General features: G+C 36.9%; 1 protein-coding gene across 6 annotated transcripts in view; it reads right to left on the reverse strand.

The window, feature by feature from the left end:
• Positions 1-659: 659 nt before the first annotated feature.
• The window catches only part of TLE1 (TLE family member 1, transcriptional corepressor), a 45288-nt gene continuing 20095 nt past the window's right edge, over positions 660-25852 (reverse strand). For 2 of the 6 annotated variants that reach the window (XM_075211035.1, XM_075211033.1), the window contains exons 7-20: positions 23895-24099; positions 22722-22738; positions 18687-18803; positions 16583-16636; positions 16194-16346; positions 15067-15211; positions 13778-13971; positions 13493-13569; positions 11288-11537; positions 9403-9650; positions 4753-4900; positions 3437-3587; positions 2303-2379; positions 660-2214 (exon numbers count right to left, since the gene is read on the reverse strand). In XM_075211035.1, coding sequence (XP_075067136.1) covers positions 2107-2214; positions 2303-2379; positions 3437-3587; positions 4753-4900; positions 9403-9650; positions 11288-11537; positions 13493-13569; positions 13778-13971; positions 15067-15211; positions 16194-16346; positions 16583-16636; positions 18687-18803; positions 22722-22738; positions 23895-24099 — 1944 coding nt within the window. In that variant the 3' untranslated portion in view covers positions 660-2106. Of the gene's footprint in view, positions 2215-2302; positions 2380-3436; positions 3588-4752; positions 4901-9402; positions 9651-11287; positions 11538-13492; positions 13570-13777; positions 13975-15066; positions 15212-16193; positions 16347-16582; positions 16637-18686; positions 18804-22721; positions 22739-23878; positions 24100-25852 lie in introns of all 6 variants that reach the window. The other 4 variants (XM_075211037.1, XM_075211038.1, XM_075211036.1 and 1 more) reach the window with 4 other exon arrangements.

Below are 25852 nucleotides of genomic sequence, written 5' to 3' on the forward strand. Positions count from 1 at the left end.
TTAAACAAAAAAATACACGATCAAGGCTTAGTAAACAAATATTACCACTAGCATAAGAATAATGTAGTTGTCAAAAGTTGGTCACTTGCTAATATGCAAACCTTACACATCCTATTAATGAAAAGGTTTGCATGCCTTGACCCCATTCTGGAAAATGTAGCCAATTGCTAAAAAATGTGTGTGTTTTTTTGAGTCTCTAATGAGACGAGATCCTATCCTCCTTGGCAATTCACCTTTGCATATTGTTAATTCCTTTTTAAAAGCATCCAAGTACATTTAGACTAATAAAAAGTGCCTTAGATGGTATTTTCATGCAAGCTCAAGTTGTGCTTCCTTAGATTATGTATGCTGTTGCCAAGGGATTATAGTACCGATTTAGTTCTCATACAACCACAAGTTGCACTACTAAAAGTTGTCTACAAACTCTAATTCAGTATCTGGTGCAATTCAGACACCTTTTAGCACTACTGTGCTGCTTCCTCATTAGAGCATTGCTAATTCCATGAAATGAACAGACAGCTTATGATTTGTTAGGCTATACAATACAAACACATCTTGTTCATTAAAAACAGGAGTAAAATGATTCACTTTAAATCACAAGCACATTTGAATAAAACAAAGTTGAGCCGTAGATTAAGCTTTCAATAAAAAGTGAAAGGTTAAATGGTAAAACACAGTATAAAGTTTTATTTGGATGTGATAATGAAGTTAATACTTCATTAACAGAACAAAATGTATTTTTTGCTTTAAAATCCATTGAAAATGGGCCTCTGTATCCCAAATCTATGGAAGTATAAAGCAAGAATTACTGTTACTAAATGTGTTACTTTGAATAAATAAATCAGTTGTGCGGCTGTAGCTTTTAAAGATGCAGTCTCACAATAAATCAAATAAAAAAAAAGTCTCGCTGCTACATTATTCTAAAGATTAGGGTTTAAGATCTGTATGGTGGACATCTATACATGCATCTACATTTAGCAGGTTTATTTTAGCTGTATCAGCACTTCTTAAAAATTAAACTAGAGTAACAGAATCTATGCTGCATACATCTATATTTACATGAAACTATAGAATACCATAAAAAGTCTTAAAAGGATTAAAAAGCAAACTATCAAAACTCAAGCACAACTAGATTCCATGCACTGGATAACTTAAGGATTCCATTAAAATTCAGTTAAATGAAAGAAACCTCAAAATGGACATCAACGCTGAAAATAATGGGTACATATGTAATAATCTTAAACACATTTTAATTGTATATACACACACTGAGATATAGTTCAAGTTCAGCATCCGCAAAAAGTCTCAGGTTTCAGTGAGGAAGAGTATCCTGAACAGTCAACACGAAGCTCTATTGCAAGTAAACTATCAAGTTAGAATGTCAAGACAGCAGAACGCTGCTCAAGAGAAATAGGGCATCCGTCAGCACTAGCCGCGTACTACGTAGATGTCAAATCGCTGAAGTCACTATTTAAAAACATACACAACTTGACTATACCTATTACAGTGTAGTAAATGTAGATGATATCTACAATATTAGTAACCAAGTAATTACAAATCCTATATATACACACCATGAGTATCAATTTACATATTGACACAATTACAAAAAAAAAAAGTTGTTTTTACTAAAGCCTTTACTGTAGGAAAACAAATATATTTACATTTTATACAAATACTTGACCTTCAACAAAAATACAAAAAAAACCAAAAAAACAAAACAAAAAACAATATTTCTCTACAAAGTACAGGAGTTTGTATTTCAAGGATCTGGTAAAATTACCCATGTTCAGAACACGTGATCTCTGTATGAGACATTAAAAAGACAAATTAGATAAAAAGAACAAAAAACACATTCTTCAGCAGACACATTAAGACTTAAGATGTCCATTCTCGACTTCAGTTTGTTCCAGGCAGTTACATCCATATGTATAGGAGGTTCAGAAAGTTCTTTTGCACTCTTTATACACAGGTAAAAAGTTTCATATCCATGATTTAAAAGACAAAAACATTCTTTTCTCTTAGAGCAGTCTTCCTACTTCTACACAAACAAGCAGATTTTGGCCCAGATGATCTTTACAAAAGGTAATAATGTTCCAGTCATTTTCAGTAAATCACTTCGTAGACTGTAGCCTTCTTGTCCCCTGATCCAGTAACAATGTATTTATCATCCACAGAGATGTCACAGCTCAGCACTGATGAGGATTCTTTGGACTGTGGGAAAGGGAAGATTGTAGGTTATTTTACAAAATCTGAAATCCTAAAAAAATGTTTACTTGGCATCATCCAGCTGTACTCTTACCTGGAATATACTGGCTCCATATGGAGTTCTCCAAGCATTAAGAAGGTTATCTTTCCCTGTACTTACAAACCATTTACCTGTTACAACAAAACCAAAACATACGTCAAACAGTATACATTAAACATAACAGACATTGTAATGTGCTATATTTAAATATCAAATAATTCCTGCGACTAGTGGCTATATAAATATGTTTAGATGGATGTAGACTTGACCGACACCATAAACAATCAGAAACAAGTCTGCTAGCTACAAAAATGCGGAACTGCAGCAGCTCTTAAAATGCATTTAGCCACAAGTGAGCAGCTTCAGATTATACTGAAAATCATGGAAAATTGAACATGGTTAAAGGACAACTTTCCACAGTTTTCTTCATTACCGACAAAGTTCTAGATCTCTTACCAAAACAATTATAGCGACTAGTGAAATTAAAAAGTTGGATGGATGACCTGTGTTAAATAGGCTTCTGGATGAAAATATTACTGCATCAGTGTGACGGAAGCCACACCTACTACTGGGGGACCCTGTTCCTTACACTCTAATACTGGTTTCAGAATGGCACTTTTCCCAACCAGAAAAGTAATAGCATTCATAGTGATCAAAAGTGGGGACTAATCCCCTGTCACATGGGAGCAATTACATGCATAAAACATTGCATGTAGGATCTTCACAGCTTAATCACACCCATATGATGGGATAAGAGTTTCAGATTCTCTTGAATGTGTCAGCCCAGAGCACTTTTTAGTGTTCTTTTCCAGCTACAAAAGTGTCAACCTTCACACACACCCATTTGACACCATACTGTTTGACTTCTTGCTTGCCCCCATTCACATCATGATGCAGTTTTCCACATGCAGCCCTGTATTCAAAGTCACAAGTGGACAGGTCACGGTCTCATGATCAGCACACTCATCTATTGTTGTGAACATTCTAAAGATCTGGTTGGCTATTAAACAGAGCATAAAATGTTGAGCAGGAGATGAAGACAATACAATATGTTCAAACCATACCTTAAATTCAAACATCTTCCTGAAAACAAAATGTTATAGTTGGTTCTGTAAAAGGAATGCAAATGAACCAAACAAGACTGGACAGAATACTGTAGCACATGAGCCTTCCAATTCTCTTACTTACCACAATAAGCAAACTTCAGCGATAACACACAGCTCTCATGCAGATGCAGCTGATATTTATCTGGTTTATTTACATGTAGCACTTCCACATTACTGCTCTCCATTCCTACTGCAAGCCATTCACCAGTTGGGCAGTATCCAAGAGAAAAGATCTAGAAATCAAAGTGTTACATGTTCAAAATCCAGAAAGAGAAAAAAAAACCCACAAAAACAAAGCCCTTCACTTCAAAACGACTTGGTGCAACAAGTTTTGCTCAAATTCAACACTGCCATAAACGGCTTGCAATCGGTCACATGGAATTGTAGGGCACTTCCACGAAAACGTGGCGTACCTGTTGCATTTTGGTAACCGTTTTTCCCCTATGGAAGTTGCTATATGTCAAACTCTCTGCAGAGAGTCAGCGGGAGATACAAGAGACTTGCTTGGGTTTCTTCTGGGTGCTCCAGTTTCCTCCCACACTCCAAAAACATAGTAGTATTTTAATTGGCTGCTGACAAAAATAACCCTAATTTGTGAGTGTTTGAAGCTTACAGTTTAACTTTCCTATGAGACAGGGGACTGATGTGAATGACAGTATCTGTACTGCACAGTTTGATGGCACTATATATACACACACATTAATATTTACAACCATTGAGATTATAGTAAGCCGGCTATAATGTTTTGCTGGCAAGACGCATGCAATTTTTGAGCTGTGGTTATGGGCAAGAATTTTCAGGTCAAAAGTTAGTTTAAATAGTGTTGTTTATACTAATACCGCTCAATAGATAGTAGTACTACAACTCAATTTAAATAAACATTCTACTGTGTATGTAGACTCTGCTTTAGTGTGAATGAAAGCACTATTAATATAATTGTGATAAATGCCTTATCCTTCACTTAACCGAAGACCCATTGTGGACTTCTAAGACAGATGACTAGCCAATCTAGATAGAAGAACTAGAAAACCAACGAAGCAGAGCTTTACAAATGTTTTGTGCATCATCATGTCCAGGGTGAACCAATCTTTACCCAGCTGTATGAGTTTCCATACAAAAGGAACATTTTGGAAATGGATTATAGAATTTTGTCCCTCAAAAGTCCCTTTTTAAATAATTAACCACATATGAATAATATCAAATACAGATAGCAACCCCCCTCTTCCCAAAAAAAACCAGATATACATTATTCTACAATACAACACTGAGATGGTGAAATAAAAAACATTCATAACCCATGTTAAGCGGAATTATATTAAAGAATAAAAGAGGTCACCAGCTAAACACAATGTGACTTGACCAAAATAAAACTATTGCAGAAGGCAAGAAAACATTTACCTGTGATGTGAAGTCATGTTGCTGGAGCTGTCGCCCTTCGCGCAGGTCCCATGACCGCACTGTGTTGTCCAAACCTCCTGTCCAGAGCTTGGTACCATCATTAGAAATGTCAATACAGCTGGCTCCATCTGTGTGGCCCTGGAATTGCCTGATAAGTCAAACAAAACTGAATAATTATTTCCTGCCAATAATCTAGGTAAACAAAGCTCATTAGCTTGGGACTTTCCCTACGTGTCTCTTGAAAATCTAGAGAAATGCAGATTTAAGGTACGCCCAAGTTACAAACTGCAGGGGTTACTCTGGCTAATTCAGACGAATACTTAAATTATAATTAAGAAAAAAGCATTGTCGTCAATAAATCTGCCAATATTGCTCGTTAAATTAAAACTAAAAACTAGACTAAATTAAAAGTTGACCACATGTCCGTATAAAATAACCTCCTCCACCACTGCAAGACTAGATCTATTAATTGGCACAAAAATTACAACCAATAGTCATTAACAGTTCTATACTTCTTATTTGAAAGATGTTGCAAGATCTTGCAACACAAGATTAAACTTCTCATGCAATACACATCTCATAAGCACAGTGCACCCTCGTTCAAATCGGATTTTGTATATCAAGACAATCACCAATTCAACCTTTAAAAGATCTAATCTCGAGAGAGAGAAAAAAACAGATTTTACTGTCATTATCTAAACAAAAAACAAGCCAACAAAAAAAACCATGTGTGAAAAAATAAGTACACCCCATTCTTCAGTAAACTTGTAGAACCACTTTTAGCAGCAATAACTTGCAGTAATCACTTCCTGTACAAGTGTCAGGCTTTTACAAGATATGAGGACTTTTGATTCACTTGGACAACTACTTCAGGTCCTTAATGTTTGAGGGCAATTTGGTATGTCCTCTTAAAGTTCCACAACAGCACTGAAAATGGGATTGCCGTGTTTACTTTGATTAGCCAAAACCTTGACTCTATCAGCCATCAGTTGTAGATTCGCTGGTATTCTTACGGTCATTGTCCTGTTGCATGATCCAATTTTGGCCAAGTATTAGTTGTTGGACAGATTACATAATTATTACACTTATTTTCTCTTTAGAACACTGGTATAAAGATTAATTCATTGTAAACTCAGTTTTAAGGCATCCAGGTCCTGTGGAAACAATTGTGCAAAACATTTGCATTTCACTCAAATCTTCTGGTGACTTTCATGAAACCCATTCTTATGAAGTAGTCTTCTGATGGCAGACTCATGAAATTTAACATTTACTGGATTCTATGCATTTTCTCTGAGTATCATATGATCTTTCCTGTAGTGGGCTTTCAGGCAAATCCGCCAAAAGTCTTACAAATCCTTTCCAGACTGATGAGCAGGAATTACTTCTGAGATCATAGCAGATGTGTTCCTCCTTGGCATGGCATTAACACAAACCTGAATGCTTCAGACTTAATTGTCAAAAGGTCCTATAGAGGTGGTAGTACTCCCTGACCAAATAATGACGTTCACTTGATTAGCAGTACCTGGCTTAAACTGCCTTCTATACTGATGTGGAAGTAACGGTGCTTCCGTTATTTACTCAAGAAAATAAGCAAACATGAACTTATGTATGATAATGCTTCATGATTGTCATTTAGTCAACAAAAAAATAAGCACAGTAAAAACTGTTACGGGTCATCCCATGAAATTAGAGTGAAATATTTTTAGGACTTTAAAGATCTTACTTGTGAATTATGTCCAAATACATATTGCAGTATTTTCACATGAAGATTACACACACAGGATGAAAACAATGGAACCACCACTGTTATAGTCACATAATGCGGCACCATGGCATTGAGTCTACTAATGTCTAGAATTGTGCAGGAGGAATGCAGCACCGCACTCAACAGATGCTTGGTTGATGGTAGTGGAAAATCCTGCCTTGGGCATTGTACCAGCCTTTCCCATAAATGCTCAATTGGATTCACTTGTAGTGAATGAGAATGGTTACCCATTCTCCATATGTCATGGTCTTCTCAAAGTCACTGAGTTCTCGACTTCCAGTCAATGCTAGCCCTAACTGCCAACCAAGGAAGCCCAACAGCTCTACACATGACCATCCTGGAATGTTACTTGCTTAAAGCATGAGAAAAACCAATGTGGAAGCGCTTCCTTTCAATATGCATAATGTCTCCATTTATGATTTTACACACTGCTGTGAAATACATTTCCCCCTTCCCAATTTCTTCTATTATTGCATATTTGTCACACAGGATGTTCTTCAATCCTTAGAAATCTATTAGATAAGGGAATCTGAGTGAATACAAACATATTTAATTTTTTTAATGAAGGTATTCAACACTAACAGGCAAGTACAAATAAGCAATTTCACCCTCATTAAATCAACCTAAAAGCATAATTAGACTGAGGTCAGTGTTCATGACTCCACAATCAGAAAGACTCGGCTTTATAGAAGAACGTTCTATGGGCAGTTAAGTCTAAAGTAGAACCTTAAAGCATAATCCTCACCAATTTGCCTGGTGTAAAACATACAGCATTGCAAAGCAAGAACATCAGACCAACAGTCAGACATGGTGGTTGTAGTGTGATGGTGCAGTGATGCCTTGTTGCAACAGGACAGTGACTACTGATATTTTTATGGTTCCTTAAAATATGGCAAGACAACTCTTATGGATAGTGTCCAGCCGGCTGTCCATGAGTTGAAGCTAAAGCATAGCTGGGTCATGCGACAAGACAAAGATCCAAAAGAAAAAAGTCTAATCAGATTGGCTGCACATAAGCAAAACATTCTACAGTGGCTTAGTTAAACTCCAGACCTAAACCGAATAAAGATGCTATGTCAGGACCTGAAACAAGCAATTAATGCTTGAAAACCTACCAATGTTTCTTAATTAAAGCACTTCTGTGAGGAGGAGTGGACTAAAATTCCTAAGACTGATATTGGATTATAGGTGGTGTTTGGTTGCATACACTGCAGATAATGGTGGCAAAACCAGCTAAGTGTAATGAGGCAGTTATTTTTTCTTTTAGTGTACCAGTTTGTTTTCGATAACGGTTCATTAAAAAAAAAAATATATGAAAAAAAAACCTAATCATTCCGGATTCCTTTAATTAAAAATGGTTTGAGTAAAGATCTGAAAACATCCAGCGTGACAAACCTAAAAATAATTTCTAAAGAAACTAAAACGCATTAAAGCAGACATTTGTAAGAAACGCAGCTATAAAAAAAAAAACAATTAGAGGAAGTGTACATGAACTAAAACTAGCATCCAAGAGTTAAATCCCCAATATAGCAAAGGAAATAATGCTCAACATGCAATGATTGAACTCTCCTATAAAAAGCACACTACTCAACCATGGGCATATTTCTTCACTCAACTAAAAGATTATATATACAAGTTTGTTTTCTTTACAATCAAGAAAGCATGTAAATGCATTTAGCAGATTCATACCCACTTTGAAGGAATAAAAACAATCAGAGGAGGTTATGCCAAGAGGACACTGACTGTGCTTATTTTAAATTACATCTGAAGGTTGAGAGGAGAATTATCAGAGTCCCAAATCTGTCATGTGCCTGCCAAACAGCCTGCAAAGCCTTGTGGATTTATTCCAGACAGAATAGTTTGCTGGCCTTCTATACAAGCAGGGTTGCCAACCTAATAGGATTCAAAAAATGTGAGCTACATACAACCTAGCTCTAAGAGCAATTAAATAAAAATCCATGCTAAGCCTTGTTTAACCCTTTTGGCATTCACTGCTGGTATTAAGATATTCCAACTGCCAGGGTCATGGAACATAAAATACAAAAAGGTCAGTTCCCAAGAACTCTGTCAACATTCATCTACTATAAAATATTACCTTCAATCAAATCCAGATATATCTGTCATTATTTAAGATAAATCTTGCTTCTGTGTTAAAGGTACGAAAAACTAAATTTGTAGCTCAAACAGACAGGGAAACTGTTTGTATAGAACGGCACAGAACTATGTGCTGCATAAAGAATATAGTACGGAGAGTGAACATTCAAACATGTAGGACACCAAACAGCCTGTAGTGATCACCATTCCAGCTGGTCTACTCAATGACAAAAGCTCTCAAAGGGGAAATGACGCGGTGCTGTTACCCCATCAAAATCCACCAGTTTGGCACAATATTTTCAAATGGTTTTTGCTTAAAGTAAACTAAAGAATAATTTATTTCCTTGTTGCCCTCAAAGAAGAAAAAAAAAAAAAAAATCTCATCACAATTTATGACTGCTGCAGCATCAAGTTGGTGGCAGAAATTTGAAAAGTGGTTGAGAGGGAAGAATTTTGAATGATCTATCCAGCACGGATTAGGATATTCCCTGTGCACATCAGACTTTCTGAAAGTGAACCTACTGATGCTTCCTGAGGCTAGTAGTATAAAACATATGCCGGGATGGACAACAAAGACACAAAGGTCAAATATCTGCAATTTTATGGAAACTCATATGAATATGTTAAGATAATTTTAATATAACAAAATTTGCTTTTACATTGGATTTGTGCATTAGACTAAGCAGACTAGATTAGACTAAGCAGCTTCATGCCATTAAGCAATCAATGGTTCAATTTTCAATGAACACAAAGCACATCCTTCCAATATAAGATAAACATTTTTAATTTACCTTACAAGAGTCTGGTTGTGCAAGTCCCACACTGCAATGTTGCCATCACTACAACAGGAGAAGCAGACCTTGGAATCAGGGCTTATAGCCAGAGCATAGCAGGCAGGAGCAGATGATGTCAGCTCTGCTTTTATACGTGGGGTAGGAGCTGCCAGGTCCCATATGGATAATGTGCTGGCCTCCCCTCCGACGATCAGAGTGCATCCATCAGGTAGCAATTTACATGATCGGATATAGTTATCTCTGTTCTATAAATGGGGTGAAAATAAATGTGAAACCATATTAACATAAGAAATGTCTTCTATATAAAACAGTTTAGATACAGTGAAAATACCAATTTCAATGTTGGATAGTAATGTATTGTTTTGAATGTGTTCCTCTTTACTACAAAGGTATCCAGCAACATGAGTGAATGCCAATTTAAAACAAAGCTACCAAGTTCTTTTGTCATATAGGAGCCTTACATTATATACAGTATAGTATCCATCTTATGTCCCTAACTCAGTTTACTTGGAGTACAGACAAATGGACAAACTATTTACAGTAGATACATTTGCCATCAATTTAACAAAAAAGCAGCCTTTCCAAATATTCTATTTCACTGTTTGCATGGTTCATCTGTATTAAAAACATACTATAATACTTAAATGGGCAGATATTTTTTTAAACAAACCTATTGATTTTGTCATATATATGTTACTCATGTATGTAAAACTGAAATCTGCTGATGTGGTGGAGGAAGGAGGAGACCTAGCCAGTCACATGTGTAAAATTCACTCTAAAGTGCATGGCACCAACTAATGATCTTGTGCATAACAAAAAAAATGAGGTTACATTTAAACAGAAATTGTGGAATTTGACAACAAAACCCTCTATAGGTCTTCTACACCTTTGTGTGTGTGTTTTATATTTTTTTGTTTTTCATTTTAGATCCAAGTGTTTGTCCCATGCCCTTTATTTCAAACAAGGGAGGAAAAAAAAAACCACACAAACAGGTGGACAGATAATTAAAAGTTACAACCATACTGTGGGGACATTTGTTTTTTGGGTTGAACTAATAACTCATGAATGTTAGTCAGGCACTGTCTCAATTTCATCACTGGGCCCTAGCAAACTGATTGGCTGAATTCTACTGAAGCCCACAAATTGGATGCTTCCAATGCAGGTAGCAAACATATATCCGCAAGAAAAAACACCTACACAAATAAAAAAACAGTTAAATTACAAGTTTTGCATCCTACAGTTAAGGACTTAGATTTTTTTTTGCGGCTCTAAAATAACCTTTAGTTTATTACTGTAATGTTATTAAAAATATAAGTATTTGCACAGGTACATTCCATCAAGTTAATGACAAAAACAGTCTGTATGTATAGGACTGTATAAGCCTGGGTAAATATACATCATAGCAACGCCAAGTCCTAAGATTATTTTTCATAACCGTCATCTAACAATTTTCAACCACCTACTTGGCAAACAAGCAGAGTAAACACACACACACTGGAGATCACCAGCGCTCTGACTGCACTACATTAGAATCATTCTCTCTGCACTAGAATACAATGAAGCAGTTCTGCACAAGGCAAATGACCATAAGCAACCTGAATGACTAAGAATACTACATTCATCTAGGAATACACCTGCAATTTTCTTGTAAGGCTTTGATTTGATGACGACTTAAGGGAACTTGCAGAAAAAAAAAACTTTAACAAGTTTGAAAAAAACACAACAAAAATGGGACAGAGCAACAATTTTACTCGACTCATTAAATATAACTTGTTCTAGCAATATACAGGATTTTACAACACAAGCTGAGGACTAGAAAGCCATTTCCTTGTATGTTCTCCAAGGAAACATTACCCTAGAACACAAGTTCCTGTTCGCTTACCAGGCAGTCCAGCTGGGAGACAGGGCTTTTGTTGCCAGGTTGGCTAATGTCCCAGACCTTGACACATCCCTTCCCACCAGTGTACACGTGTCTTGTGGGGTTGCTGATGGTAACAGCACAAACCACTTCTCCGTGATTTAGAGTATTTATCTGTCGTGCGTGCCGAGGGATTCCTGGTCCAATCAGAGCGTCAGGGGGGAAAGGGACGGGCTGCATCTGGCCATCTGCAGTAACATGAAAGGAGTAAGCCCTGGAAGACAGAAATAAATAGTGATTCTTTTAACACAAACATTGTAAGCACAAGTATCTCAACAAAATAGCCTTTAATAATTACACAAGAACCAGAAAGTCTTAGTATACACATGCTTTACAGAGCAGGGACACACTACACATTGATTAAATATAGTTTCCGATTTGGCCTGAAGCATGGAAAACAATTAGAAACCTATAAATATAGGAGTATTTTCTCTCCTGACATACATCCCCTCTAACGACTAAACAATTTAAGTCAGAACATCTGCGCTTCCACTTATTGTAAGACATACTTCAGCCTGTGACACTGCAAGCACTTTACTTGTAGCAGGATGTTCAGAGGATGCCCCCTCTCTACAGGGTAAGTGTTTATACTAATTATACTTCAATGAACGATCAGTGCCAAAACAGTGTGGATCCAGCTGGTGTGATGTATCACAAGATTTACTTTTAAATTTCATTTGTGAGCATCAAAAACACGTTACTCAACACAAATTAAACTAAGTCTATGAGATACTTCCTGTACATTTAAACATTGCTAATTTAGTATACAATACTTTAATATACAAGCAATACTTTTCAGTGATCACATTGCTTAAGGAACAATCTTTTTTTTTTAAATGGGAGTTCATTGGCCACCTCAAGTGATGCCTGCAGTCGAGTGGCATAGTAGCACTTTGTAGCTTTCAAGAAAAAAAAAAATCTAATACTGGGCTAAGTTCTAGATGGTGTGTACTTTGCTGCCTATGAGCAACGTTCCTGTCTACACGTCCCCGCAGTACATTTACCAGGGCATGACTGCTCCCTAGAGAAGCTTTACCATATCATTTTTAGGGTCAATCACGTCAATTAAAACCACACGATAACATTCCTCGTGAAAAGCGCAGCTTAGAGAACAAACTACAATAATTTCGTATTCTATAAAATGCTTTATTGATATTATAACCTGGCAGTTAAGCTGTCTTAGGGTATGGTTCTGATTACTATTGAAAATGTTAAGTTGTTTTTGGTTTTGTGTTTAATGAATACAATAAACCCACCATCAGTCATTATAATGTGACTGTAGTGGAATGGGCACACTACAGTGTGCAGAATTTAGTTAAGCAAATGTTTACTGTTATACATCTGAAAATAACACAGGAAATATATGCACTGCTCAATTAAACCTAGCACAAGTAATGCTTAAATTAGTAAAGTTTTATGCTACTCTGTAAAGGTGATGAGTAAACTTAGTGGGTCGCATCTGCTTCATCCCAGTTTACTCCATTTATGGACCTGGTCACCCCCTTAATTATGTCATATCCCAAAAACCAATGACAAACAGTTCCATTGCCACTAGGCTAAACACCAAAGCGATTGTAAGCTGTAAATTATGAGTGGATAATATCACCTCAATACGATTTGACAGGACAGCTGTGGATGGAGATAAAGGGATTATTGGAAAGGGAAGACAATTGATGGCAACACGGAAAAGTGATGATAGCTTTGTCCCCCGCCACACACTCCCTAGTGTAGAGAGCTCACAGAAGAGGGGTCAGCTGGGGACCAGATTCGCATTAGAATTTCTCAGGCAAATTGAGGATGGGAGATTCTTTTGCCACAGGCTATTTAAAGCCTGTATGTTAAAGAGGACGTCACTTGTGTGACATGCCCTAATTTTAGTATGGAAGCAGCAAAATGAAGCCAGCAAATTATTAAATATGATTGGATTCTGGTTTATAGCACAAAGACTACTAGACAGCAACTGACTTCATGAACACTATCTGATCACTGCAAAACAACCAAAACTGGGTTCACCTAAATCAGTTTGAGTTACTGATATTATCTATATCCGGGATTCTTCCATACTTTTCTGCTTGGCAAAAACAAGTTAGACTAGAACAAACAAATGCATATTACATACCTACATATACTGTATGACTATTACAGATCATAACATAATCCTACACTTACGGCTTTCCTCCAGGGATTCCAGCTAGATTTGGAGGCATTCCGGGCACTCTCATATGAGGAGGGGGATCAAAGCCAACCTGAGGGAAACAAGACGAAACTGAAATGAATTCTTTAAAAGATTACCAGGTCTCAAAGTTGAGACATGCTTTAAAGAGGTTACAGAGCCACTCCATAGTTATACATTTCAATCTATACATGTCTTATAGCTGGCACAAAAATGAAATAGATTAGCTTTACATTCATGAATTCTGAAATGTACTCAGCCATTTCTATCTTTGCACTCACCATCGGGGATCGTCCGTAAGCCACAACAGCAGCTGCTGCAGCAGCAGCACTCATCTGTGGGGACATATTATGTAAACTTGCATATGCAGCTCCTGGACTGGTAAGTTCGCCATTCATACCGGCATGAGGTACCATTCCAAATGGGGTAGCATAAGGGCCTGTAACTGCTAGCGGAGTCCGCAAACCAGCAGCAGCTACTTGTGGGAAAGAAAGGGGAAAAAATAAATAAATCATTGCATATTCAAGCACATATGAAAGCAAGCAGTATTGGGCAGCTACAGGTAGCAAGCAACAAGCAACAAAAGGAAACACATAGTCATTTAACAGGGTATTGAGCCATCATGCGTGGCCTGCATGTGCTGTTGTAACTGTGCAGCGGTGATGCAGTACTATTCCTCCACAAACTGACACCTGAGCGATGGTGGTGTGAAAAGTCTCAGAAGATCCAATAAATGCTACATTTGGTTCATTTTATTCAACGGAGAACAAGATAAACAGACTACTCTAAATATCAAAGTGTATATCGGACTTAATATGAGACGCATATTCGCATGCCTATAGGTGATGAATGCCTTTGGATGAGCAATTAATGGTTTTATTTTGAACCACACCATCCTGGCATAATATAAAATGACTACACCTGTGTTTTAATAAAAGCACTAAAACCACGCTATATGCATAAACAAATTTATTGCTGAAGCATACATTGTTATATTGATAACCATCCTAGCTTTCCACAAAATATTTTTTTACAGTAATGGCATTCCAGCCCCTCGTGTTACATGTCTGATCTTTGCTTACAGTTTATTGGCCAAATATAAAAAAAAATTTAAAAGGTTGAGAGATTTGGAATTAATTTAACTCTAGGCCAGACTCCTGAATTTTAATAGTCCCTTCACAAAGGGAAAATAGATTTCTTCCAGGATTTACATGAACGGACTTGCCTGTGAAAGTAAATATTGCTGCATTCATTTGCTGTATGCATATAGCAAATATTAACCAACTGGAACTGGGAATTATGGGTTTGAGAGCAGCATTACATTGATAATAAGTAGATGGATATCTTCTGTCTGCCTTTCCGAAAATTGGAGTATTTGGAATTAAAATAAAGCCAAGTGTAAACAGTGACTGAAAGTGGTGCAGCTGCAGAAATTGAGTGCAAACATCTGTTATTCATCAGGCCTCTTCGATGGGAAGGAAGGGGGGACGACATATTTAAGATTCATAGGGTATAACGTACGCAGCACATGCAATGTAAACAGAGGAGAGAAGAAAAGAAGAATTCTTACCAGCTTGGTTAACCAAAGGGTCCATGGAGGGAGGCTTGCCAAGTCCTGGGCGCAGACCTGACGTAGCACTTGTGCCGGGAGTCGGTACATCACTACGAGGAGTTGGCGTGCTTGATTTCATAACAGGCGTACTGGCTTTTTCATGCTAGTATCATTAAACAAATTAAATGAGTATTATTTTTAATCCAGGCCATATTACACAATTTATCACAACAGCAGCTGGGATACTGGGCACCTACTACCCAATGCTTCAGCCAATTTTCATAAATCCACACAATGTTGACAGCATTAACTTGTGAGAAAGAAATGTTGACCTTTAATTCTTCTGCCAAAATGAAAACTCAGATCTGTAGAAAGACTTACACATTTTTCTAGCTACAGCAGCATAGAAAATATGGTTTCAAACTAATTTCTAAGCCCGCAGATAATTTCCTCAATGTGGTCTTTTCACAGAGCTTGACAAATTAAGGACTATCTGGCAAAAAAAAAAAATCACTATGTATCCAACACACTTACAATTGGCCTACTAAGCTCGGTGGAAAATAAAGGTCTCATGAATTTGCCATCACTTATTACAAGGACCAGAGCCAAACTATGTTCAATGTGGGCCATTTTTCCACTGCAATGCATTCAGGCCACAAGCATACAAGCTACATACACGGAAAACACAAAACAAAAACCCGATATAGTAACCGGCAAGTTACATGTAAATGTGTAGTGCAATAGGCAGTATTTGGCACTCTATAGCCCAACATAATGGACACTGTGCCAGTTGATGCAAACTCACGCATTTTGTGCCAATTTTAAGATTCTGTTAACAGCACTTTCAAATATTTATCTTTCTAAGAATTAGATTTATAGTACTTGTCCCATGTGCTTTGCATTCAAATAAAATATATACACACATATATATTTTTCACTTATTAACCTTTAGTATATAGGGAGTCTTCAAAACACAGGTGGATAAAAAAAAACAAAACAGTATTTACAGCTTTGAAAGTGATATTGCATTCATTACTATTTATGAGGATATCTGTTTATTATGATTTTTAGAATTATGCAGAAATGTAAAACTTTTAGATACTATAAGAAGGAAAAAGGGATCAATAAGACACTCATTTTCTTACCATGCTCATTTCTTTAGATTTTAGTGATGTTGAACTCCCTGAAGATGCAGTAGAGGCTGGACTGCTAGAGGCATCCTTCTTCATTAACCGGCTCTTATCAATACCGTTTTCACGCGGTGAGTGAGCTGGACTGGCTCTTGGAGATGATGGGTCCTTCAGGTGTGCAAACAGAAAGTCTCGATTAGGTCATAACACAGTAGCTTAGTTCAGGAACTTCAAAAAGTTAAGATACATTGCTGATAAAATGTAAATGTATAAAGTATAGTAATATGGCCTGTTCAAACTGTAAATAAGCCTTCAAAACGTGTGCTATAACAGATACTTTTTCTGGTACACGCTAGGAACGCTATTATTGAACATGTACAACGCTATGCTAGGAAGTGTCTCACCTCATTGGAAACATCTACTACCAGGTTGTCATCACTTTTATCCCCATCACTATCCTGTAATGACAACACACAATAGTTAGTAAATAAATTTACATTAACTAATGCATAATTTATATATTGCCAGCTTATTATGCAGCTCTGTCCAGAGAATATCTATCAGACCCTGCCCCATTGGAGCTTACAGTCTAGATACCATAAAATATGGCGATAACGACACACTAGGGTCAGGAGTCAGTTAACTGATCATAAAACTGATCAGAGCTTCCTCCGGGGCGGGGGTAACCATGCAAACACAGGGAGAACAGAAAACTTAAAGATAAGACCCTGGTTGGAAATCTAACTCCTGTCCCCAGTGCTGTGAGGCAGCAATGCCAGCTCATTAACAACCATATCATTTCATCTAGAAGCTAAAAATAAAAATACGATAGAGAATATATTGCATGATATAGATATATTTCAAAACTTGGGAAAGCAAAATGAAGCTTTTACCAATTTAAACACCTTCATGTCATTTTATTTACAGAGAATCATGCATGTGAAGTGTAAAAACAAAAAAAAAAAAAAAAAACACTTGGCAGAGCCCACAAATCCACATACAATAGTGAATTTTGAGTATATTTCAAAGGTTCTAGAAATCTGACCCCTGCTGTTACTGTATTTATTGTTATATACAGACTTTTTGAAACTACTGGAAATGCTTTCTTTTCAAACCGGAAAACCAAGACTGTTAACTGTGTCTGGCTTTCTGAAATACAAACAGGAAATAACTAGGCTTTGTGAACAGGGTTATCAAAGGGCTGGCATCTCAAGTGTAATTTCAAATATATTTAAAATGTTATTCTAAAAAGTTAACTACAATCTGTGCATGGGCTACTAAGCTTCAAATACTAGTTGCAATAGACACTATTCAGACGTTTATCAGAACTGGAGATCTCGAACAATAGTTTAGGAGTGGGGGAGGCAACATTTCGGGTCATGTCAACCAACTGCATCAAAGCAGTGACCTGCATGAATCAGAACATTTGTCCTTCATCAAGGGCTGCTCTGTCATGCTGCACTCCAAGGAAAAGGCACAGTGTACGTGGGGGCAGAGAGTAGCCACTGGCATGCAACTGAAGATCAATAAACCTCTCCTCACTGCCTGGCATTTTAGAAGTGCCAAAAATAAAACTTCCTATTTTTTTTATTTTATTTTAATTTGTTTTGTATGTTTTTGATCTACTGTTGTGTTTCTTACCCTCTATGTACCCTTCCTTCCCTCCCACCTAACAAAACATCTTTCCCTTACACTCTTTGTTCCCTTATTGAAATCTTGCAAAGTAAAAAAGTAAACTTCCTCAGAGGGGAACCCCTCTGATCAAGTGATCTCAGCAGTAGCATGTTAGCCCTCTTAAGATGACAGATTACCGAGGGAGGATTCGTAATGCAGAATTGAAGCTTTATGGCAGAATGGGGAGGCGATTATGATTATTGGGTACGTTTGGTGTGGTGGAGGGGGTGGCAGTGGTGATGAAGGGGACATGATAGGGTGATGAGGAGGGAGGACACAATAGTATGGCTGAAGTTGATGGAGTAAAAATGATGCAGAGAAAGGGAGCATGGGTTTGAAGAATGTAGAATGCACTTGAGTGGAGCAAGAGGTTTGAGGTGGAGAATATCTGCAGGAAACATGATCACATCGCCCAGCAGACATGCATTGGCAGGGAACCAAGCAGTGCACAAGTCTGATCAGCAATGGATTGCCTAATAGTCAAGTGTTTATTTTTTTAAAAAGGCAATACATTATAATTAAGATAGAGTAGTTTAATACATTTATGTTTAAATGACTGCAGTAAAAATCTTATCTAGCAGGAAAATATATTGATATCAGAAGATATTTTGCATGAATCAATAAAGCAAAATGATTTAAGTGCATGCATGGTGTACAAGTCTGTTCGAAACAACCACATGAATGTCTCAGAGGATAGTCCTTGGGCATATGGTCTACAAAATGAAAGCACATAATTTATTTTGCATTTATAAAATCCTCTGACTGAACAGGTGAAATAACATGGCCAGCACGACAAGAGGACAAGTGTCAAACGTAGCAGAGCAATGAACTTACATAGTGGCTGGAGTCTTTATCATCCACTTTCCTCTTTTTGAGATCATTACAATATTCTGGTCCATTCCTCCGTTTATCTGAGGCGCGCAGGCTGTCAGAAACCAACAGGGAGTTACTCTGGGGAAGAAAAAAAAAGCCCTCATTAGTTTTGTTTTTTTTCCCAAATAGCTTCTCTACAATCCACCAGAAGTTTAGAGTATGTGGTGGCAAGACAACATAGTACCTACGCACCTTATTCCAAGGTTTTTTTTTGTCTTTGTTTTATCTTTATTTAAAACCATGCAAAACAATTTAGGAAGTACTGGGTAAATATTTACTTTTTATTTTAAATAGCAAGTACCCTCAAACATCTGTAAATTTATCAAATATTCCAGATATCCCAGTACATTTATATCAAGCCACTCCTTATGTATTTTACAATACTCATGTGTTATTGTTTGTTATTTTGAGTCGTATTTAACAGATTGAAGTAGCCTGTTAACATATCCGAGGCACCCAATGGGGTACACATACCAGTTTGTGAGAAACCAGGGTTTCATTTCCAAAGTGTTAAAATGCATGAGCATTAATAAATACCACTCCTCAAAAGACATCAGTAATTCCTAGATGAGCAGATGCAATTTCTGGTCACAGTCAACTAAAGTATTATCTTATATAAAAATGTGTCTTTCCTTTTGAGGACAAAAGACATGACATTTTTTTCTGGATGTGCTTCAGAAAAATTGTGAGGTGCTTGTGGGGTTGGGGGGGGGGGGGGGGAGACAACTACACGATTTTAAATTGAAAACAATTGCTGCTAAAGAAAAGATATTAAGATGAAAACAACATACACTGCTTAAGCAGCATGATCTGTCTGTACACAACATTTTACAATGTAGGTTATAAAGTAATTTTATAAAACTAGCAAGATATACAAACAAACATCTTTGGGATGGGGAATTGAACAACCTTCCATTTCCTCTGGTCAAGTGTTTATACAGGTGCCTTGCTTGGGGGGGGGGGGGGGGGGTACAGATGCTCAATAGTTCAACTTAATTTCAAAACATTAGTATGCAAATTGTTATCCATACATTGCTGCTGACTTCTACCAATAGGGAGATTAAATGTGGCATGTAACTGGTAAAGTGGAGAGAGTTTTAATATCAAGGTTTGTTCCATCTGGTGACAAAACTATTCACATTTAAAAGGTAGAAGTTTTATGTTAAAGCATGATACCCACTGGCATTAATATACACTAGGAATAAAAAAAAAAAAACACAACAAAACTGCAGGTACAAAGCATGAGTGAAAACGCACTTTAGCACTTGCGTTTTTACTAAGCTAAGGAATTTTATAGGTCACATAGTATGTGTTAACCCGTGGTAAACAAGTGTGGAACAAGCAGCATTCGGTAAGCTGAATGCTAGTAATGACGTGAGTTGGTCCGAGGTCACGGGGGGGGGGGGAATAAGAGGTTCCTCTTAGACTATTTAACGTGTTGTATGAACATTAAACACTAGTAAACGCTTGATATTTTACACCAATGTGTATGAGGCCTAAAGGATCATATGCAAATTAGTAACTCTTGTTGTTGCTTTTCAATTTTTTTTTGTAACATTTTGATAAGGTAGAATGTGCTCAGAAAATTGTCAGAAACGTAACTTTAACGGGGCAATATGACCTATTGTGCAAAAGGAGTAATCTTGCGCTATAGGGGGTTTCAGAAATGATATCCAGAAAAGCCAAGCCAGTAACATCATTCTTTAATTCTTAGTCTGCCACATGTAAATGTTTCCTTGTGACAGATCAGGCTTTATTGCGAAGCACATTAGAATACATACTTTGTTTCCTCATTTGCCTATAATGCCAACACACACTTTACTTGATTCTTTCCATAACTTACACCAAAATGTATTAAAATATATCACTACAGCAATACTAAACAGTAGTACTTTCTACAAGGTCTGTTATAGTTCAGAGGTCCATGTACAAAACTGGACAGTGATGAAATGCTGTATTTGTCCTGAATAAATTCTATATTTGCACACATACCCATGTGAATATTTTATGAGCTTGGAAGAAAGAATGCAAATGAGGGCTAGCACCAGGGCTGGGAAAACAAATTTTGGGGTTCAAGTTAAGTTGGGGGATTTTGGAGTGACCACTATTTATACATTATTGCTCAGGTGTAAAGAAACTGCTTGTTTTTTCCTGATTTCAATATGCTAGTAAAATCTAATACTGGATATAATAGTCTTAGTATAGGGGGAGGGGCAACATCTAACCTCCCCTGACACCACAATTTTGGCCAACACCACACAGGGAATTCCTGGCACTGTTATCAGGTTAACAGGCATCTCCGCTACTAAACTGCCCCTTTACTGGATCATATAATGGCAGTATGCTTGGCAGCAAAATGAGAGCTGCAGCCGCTTGATAAACAGTTAAACAGAACATATTGAATCCACAAAGATTTCCTTATCACAATCTTAACGGATAACTGTCCAGACAAGGATACTCTTCTATTCACATCGGTAAAATATTAGTCAGCTCTGAAGCAACAATTTCACAGGGTGGCAAAGTTCCTGAGGTACGAACGTGAAACTTCTACAACATCTTTGATTGTGTTTTACCTTAATGAGTCCTACCACCACTTCCATTCAGGATGAGGGGAACACTTTGTACATATTCCTTACAGTCAGAACATACTTTGAACCCCCACCCCACACTGTCAGGAACTAAAAATGCAGTTTTCTACATTTTAATTGCATGTGAGATATCCAATGATTCATCTTTAATTATCAATGTATAATTATATTTAATGTTACACAAAGATGAACTATAAAACCACACTTAATACCATTGTTAAACGAAGGGCAAACTTTAGTATAGATCAGCATCATAATATTCTGTAAGCAGTTAATCATCCACACTACACTGTAAAACTAAAATGCAAACTTGTACAAAACCTGTAAACAGAAGCACTGAATGGTTTGAATAGCTAGGATAACAGGGTAATTACATCCAGGGCAATTTAAAAACCAAAAAAACTAGATTTGTATTTCTATACTGCTTAAATCACAATAAGTCAGCAAAAGGGGGGGGGTGGTTGTTGCAGCCCCCTGCAGGAAAGCATTTTTAAACTTGGAGCTAAAAAGGCTGGGATTTACTTGAAACAAAACCTTTCTATGCTAGGACTGTATAGAGACTGCTCAAAAATGTCCATGTTCGTTAACGTTTTGTGGTAGATCAGTTACTGCACCTTTATATTATTTTGGCAGCCGCTATTCTAAGACCATAAGCTGTTTTTTGTGTTTTTTTTAATATGTATTTTTTTTCCCCTTTCATTTTTTACACTGCAAGACAATCTAAATAGTTAAGAGGTAAACAGGAACTACCTTCCCTTGCCAGACACAAAACATAGTCCTCTTCTCATTTTACACCAAACATATGGCTCTCAGAAACCAGGAATCAGCTGTTAAGCCCTAAAGGCACATTAAAATTTTGTCAGATAAATTGTATTGATTTTCACTTTCTTACAGAAGTCTTGCAGTGTGTGGGAGAAATGCTATCGCATTTAATTATAACTATGCAATCTGGTTGTATAAACACAAATTGAGTTGTAAATTATAGAAATAAAATCAAATGTTTGTGCGTGCTGCAACTGTACAATTGTTCGCAGTAGTGTGTATCATGCCATTGTAGACAGGAAACTCTGCATGTGTAGGGTAAATTACCAACTTTTATTTATTGAAGTTGCAATTCAATTTCTAAATGGATCTCTATAAACAGTGCACAGTGAGTTTGGAAGTCCCAAGGCAATTTATAGTATAAAATCTAAGCATGCAATTATTTTTTTTAAGAAACTAATGAGGGGGGGGTAATGGAAAATTTAGGGAAACAGACTGTTTATGCTATTTTCATATTCCGGCAAAGTTCCATTTATTCATTGACCCCCAACCACAAACAATATCTAATATTTAAACAGAGCATAGGATATCAGAAATTCTGGAAGAATGGACATACTGTAAGGTTAGCATGAAGCAAATTACTTACTGTTCCCGGCTCTCTTTCTGCTCACGAAGAAATCCAGAAATGCAGACATGTCCGTTCAGACACATAAGCAAGAACAAAGAAAAAAAAAAAAAATGAAAAATAAAAAACAAAAAAGGGAGGACAAATTAGAAGACAAGTCTCAAAAGGTTTAAAATGTATTTTATTTTTTTCATTCATAATAAAAATTGCACATTTTTAATACAAGTAATTCTCAAGTTACAGCAACATATTAAAACCGAAAAAAAAAAAATACAGGTTGCATAAAACCCCATCCAAAATAAATTAAAGAAGTGCAAATATGCCCATTTGTTTCATTGCATACAAAAGACGTATTGTAGTTTTTGCTGCAACCTAGTTTGAGCAGGTTTCTTTGCATTACCTTTAATAATGAATGAATATAATTTCCCAGCCAGCAGTAAGTATATCCCCAGAACCATATGGGACTTCTGGTTACAGGTGACCCGGTAGGCAGAGTTTTCCCTCTTTTACTGAAACTTGATATATTAATCTAGTAGTTACAGGTGGTTGCACTCTATTTAAATGGAACTGAAGTTTCAGTGCATCTTCAGACAGTACATTATCGGACGCGTTTATTTTATTTTTCTTCACCACTGGCTTCATAAGATACTTACAATATATAATTATGCTGTATAGATTTGCGATTGCAGCAAACACTTGACAAAAGTAGCAAGATCAGTTTTTCCGAATATTGTGAAAAGCAGGGGTTTAATTTTATCTTACAATGCAACGTTAAAGTACTATGGAACCAATTCCCTCATTTGAAAGGTGATGATTAGGAGACTGGAGTACTGCTATTTTCATTAGTAAGAAGCAAGTAACATTTTACTATTATATAGTCCAAAGTAATAAAATATACAACCCCAGGACAGTAAAGTGTTGCCAAAACCTGAAAATTATCTTTACACATTGAAGAGTTACATATTCAATTTGATTTTTTAGGAATTTTGTGCCAAAGATTTTAATTGTGCCCCAAAACAAGCCAGGGAATGGTTGTAAGCACAGGACAGTGAAGTGCTTGTGGCAGCTCTCTTTTTAAGTCTTGGCACACAACTTCAAAATAAAAACACACCACAAGAAGTTGGGAGATTTGGGGGGAGAAAAAAAAAATCTCAAAAAAAAAGACATCCTAGATGGGCTTGCCATGCCGCTCACCTCTGTGGTGGTCTGTGTCATGATGTTTCTTTTCATCTTTTAGGGCGAGGTGAGGCTGCCCACCAAGAGCATTTGAAAGGGCAAGAAGGCCTGCACTGCTTCCCAGGGATGGAATACCAGGGGGCTGGAGTCCTGATGGATGTGGAGTTAGAGGCACTGGTGGTCCATGACTATGTGACAAATGTTGAGCTTGTAACTGCTGCTGCTGTGATCGTAGTAGATGTGTGGTAGAGATGGGTTTCCAAGCAAAAACACAAAAAACAAAAATATAAATTAGGTTGGGGGGACAAAAAAAAACAAACACAAAGTAACAGTTGTACATAAATACATATGCATTAAATCAAAGTAGGGTGATATCTGTGCATTGCTCTTCTTAAATATACTATTTTGGAATGGAGGTAAAAGAGTGGAGTAATCCAAAGTAAGCAGATGCAAACTAATTTTCTTTATAAACATCTAATGTGTTGCAGCAAAGTACCAACCACTTATTTGTTTAGTTACCCATGTATTAGTTTTCATAAAGGCCCCGTGTGGAAAGTGAACAAATAACTCAAACCAAAGAGAGAAATACATAGATGTATATAACAGTTCACAGCTGTTCGTGCTGTACTCAGTCCTGCCTTGGCCAGTTAACAGTTCTCAGGGATCTACACCCTAGAGAAATTTGATAAAATACAGTGAGCAGTGCAAGTGTATTGAGAATGTCAAAAGAACGGTACTGCTAGCATTAAAGTAGAGTTCTTAAAATACAAAAAGACAAAAAAACTATAGAATAACCCCATTATACGATGATATTATATAATCTGTCAGCTACCATTCTGCATTCCTTCAAAAGACAGTATTTACTAAGCCCTACAACAAAAGTTATTTGAAGGTGTTATAAGTCAAATTAACATCACCAAAACAGTCTAATGTTTCAGACCCTGCAGTGAACAGATTACAAATCAAACACAAAAGTTATGTCAAGGAAGAGACTGTATATGCTTAACAGAGTGTTCCAAGATTAAGGTAAACCAAAGTTTAGACAAGCAAACATTCCACTATGGCAGCAAATAAAAACAGCGTTCCAACTTGCAACATACCTCCCACCACCAACACAGTTCAGCAGCTGCTAGAAAACTGCAGAAACAACCATGACACAGCTGCACAAAGCAGTCTATTTCAGGCCACAATCACAACATACTTAGGTCTACCAGGAGGGAGATGTGATCAGATGAAAATTACAGTATTCACACAGCAGATAAAGCATCAAGGCACAACAGGATATCTGGTAGATGCAATAAATATAGGTTTTAGAAGCAGTACAATTATTTTGTACCAATTTGTGGCAAAAAGTCACTGCAGTCAGCAATGGATATTGGACACAAAATCTGAGATTTGGAGCCTAGAGCCATCAGATTACAAGCTTTAGAACACAAAATAGGCCTAGGATTAATTCCAGAAATGACAACTGAATTTAAGTCACAATACCAATGAGTTTTTAGAAAGAGTAACTAAGAAAAAAAAAAAGTTAAAGATAATTTGAGCATTTTATACATGCCATACAAAACTCTGTATGCTTCTTGTATGACAATATATGCAACCTAGTTATTTATAGGCTTTACAAGGATTAAGTAGATACTCACACAAGTAAGCCCTCAAGAGGTTAACCTTATCCTCTTAAGCTTCACACACTACAATCCTAGATATAACTGGCAACCACAGCCAAGGAGAGAAATAAACCAGCATCTTGCTAATCCTTTAGCCAATCACCTCATGCAAAGTGAGCCTGTTAGGAGGCAGACAACTCAATCCGACAGCACTGGCTCAGCGCAAGCAGTCCGACTTTTGACAGAACACTAAACCATCATAAAACATTATGTAAGAACAGATCACAGCATGTGTTAGAAACTCTGCCAGAAAATCTATACGAACCATTTACTATGCAGGTTGCCAGTTATGAGGCCAAGCCACAAGAG

Source organism: Mixophyes fleayi, chromosome 1, assembly GCF_038048845.1.
Source record: "Mixophyes fleayi isolate aMixFle1 chromosome 1, aMixFle1.hap1, whole genome shotgun sequence".
NCBI lineage: Eukaryota > Metazoa > Chordata > Amphibia > Anura > Limnodynastidae > Mixophyes > Mixophyes fleayi.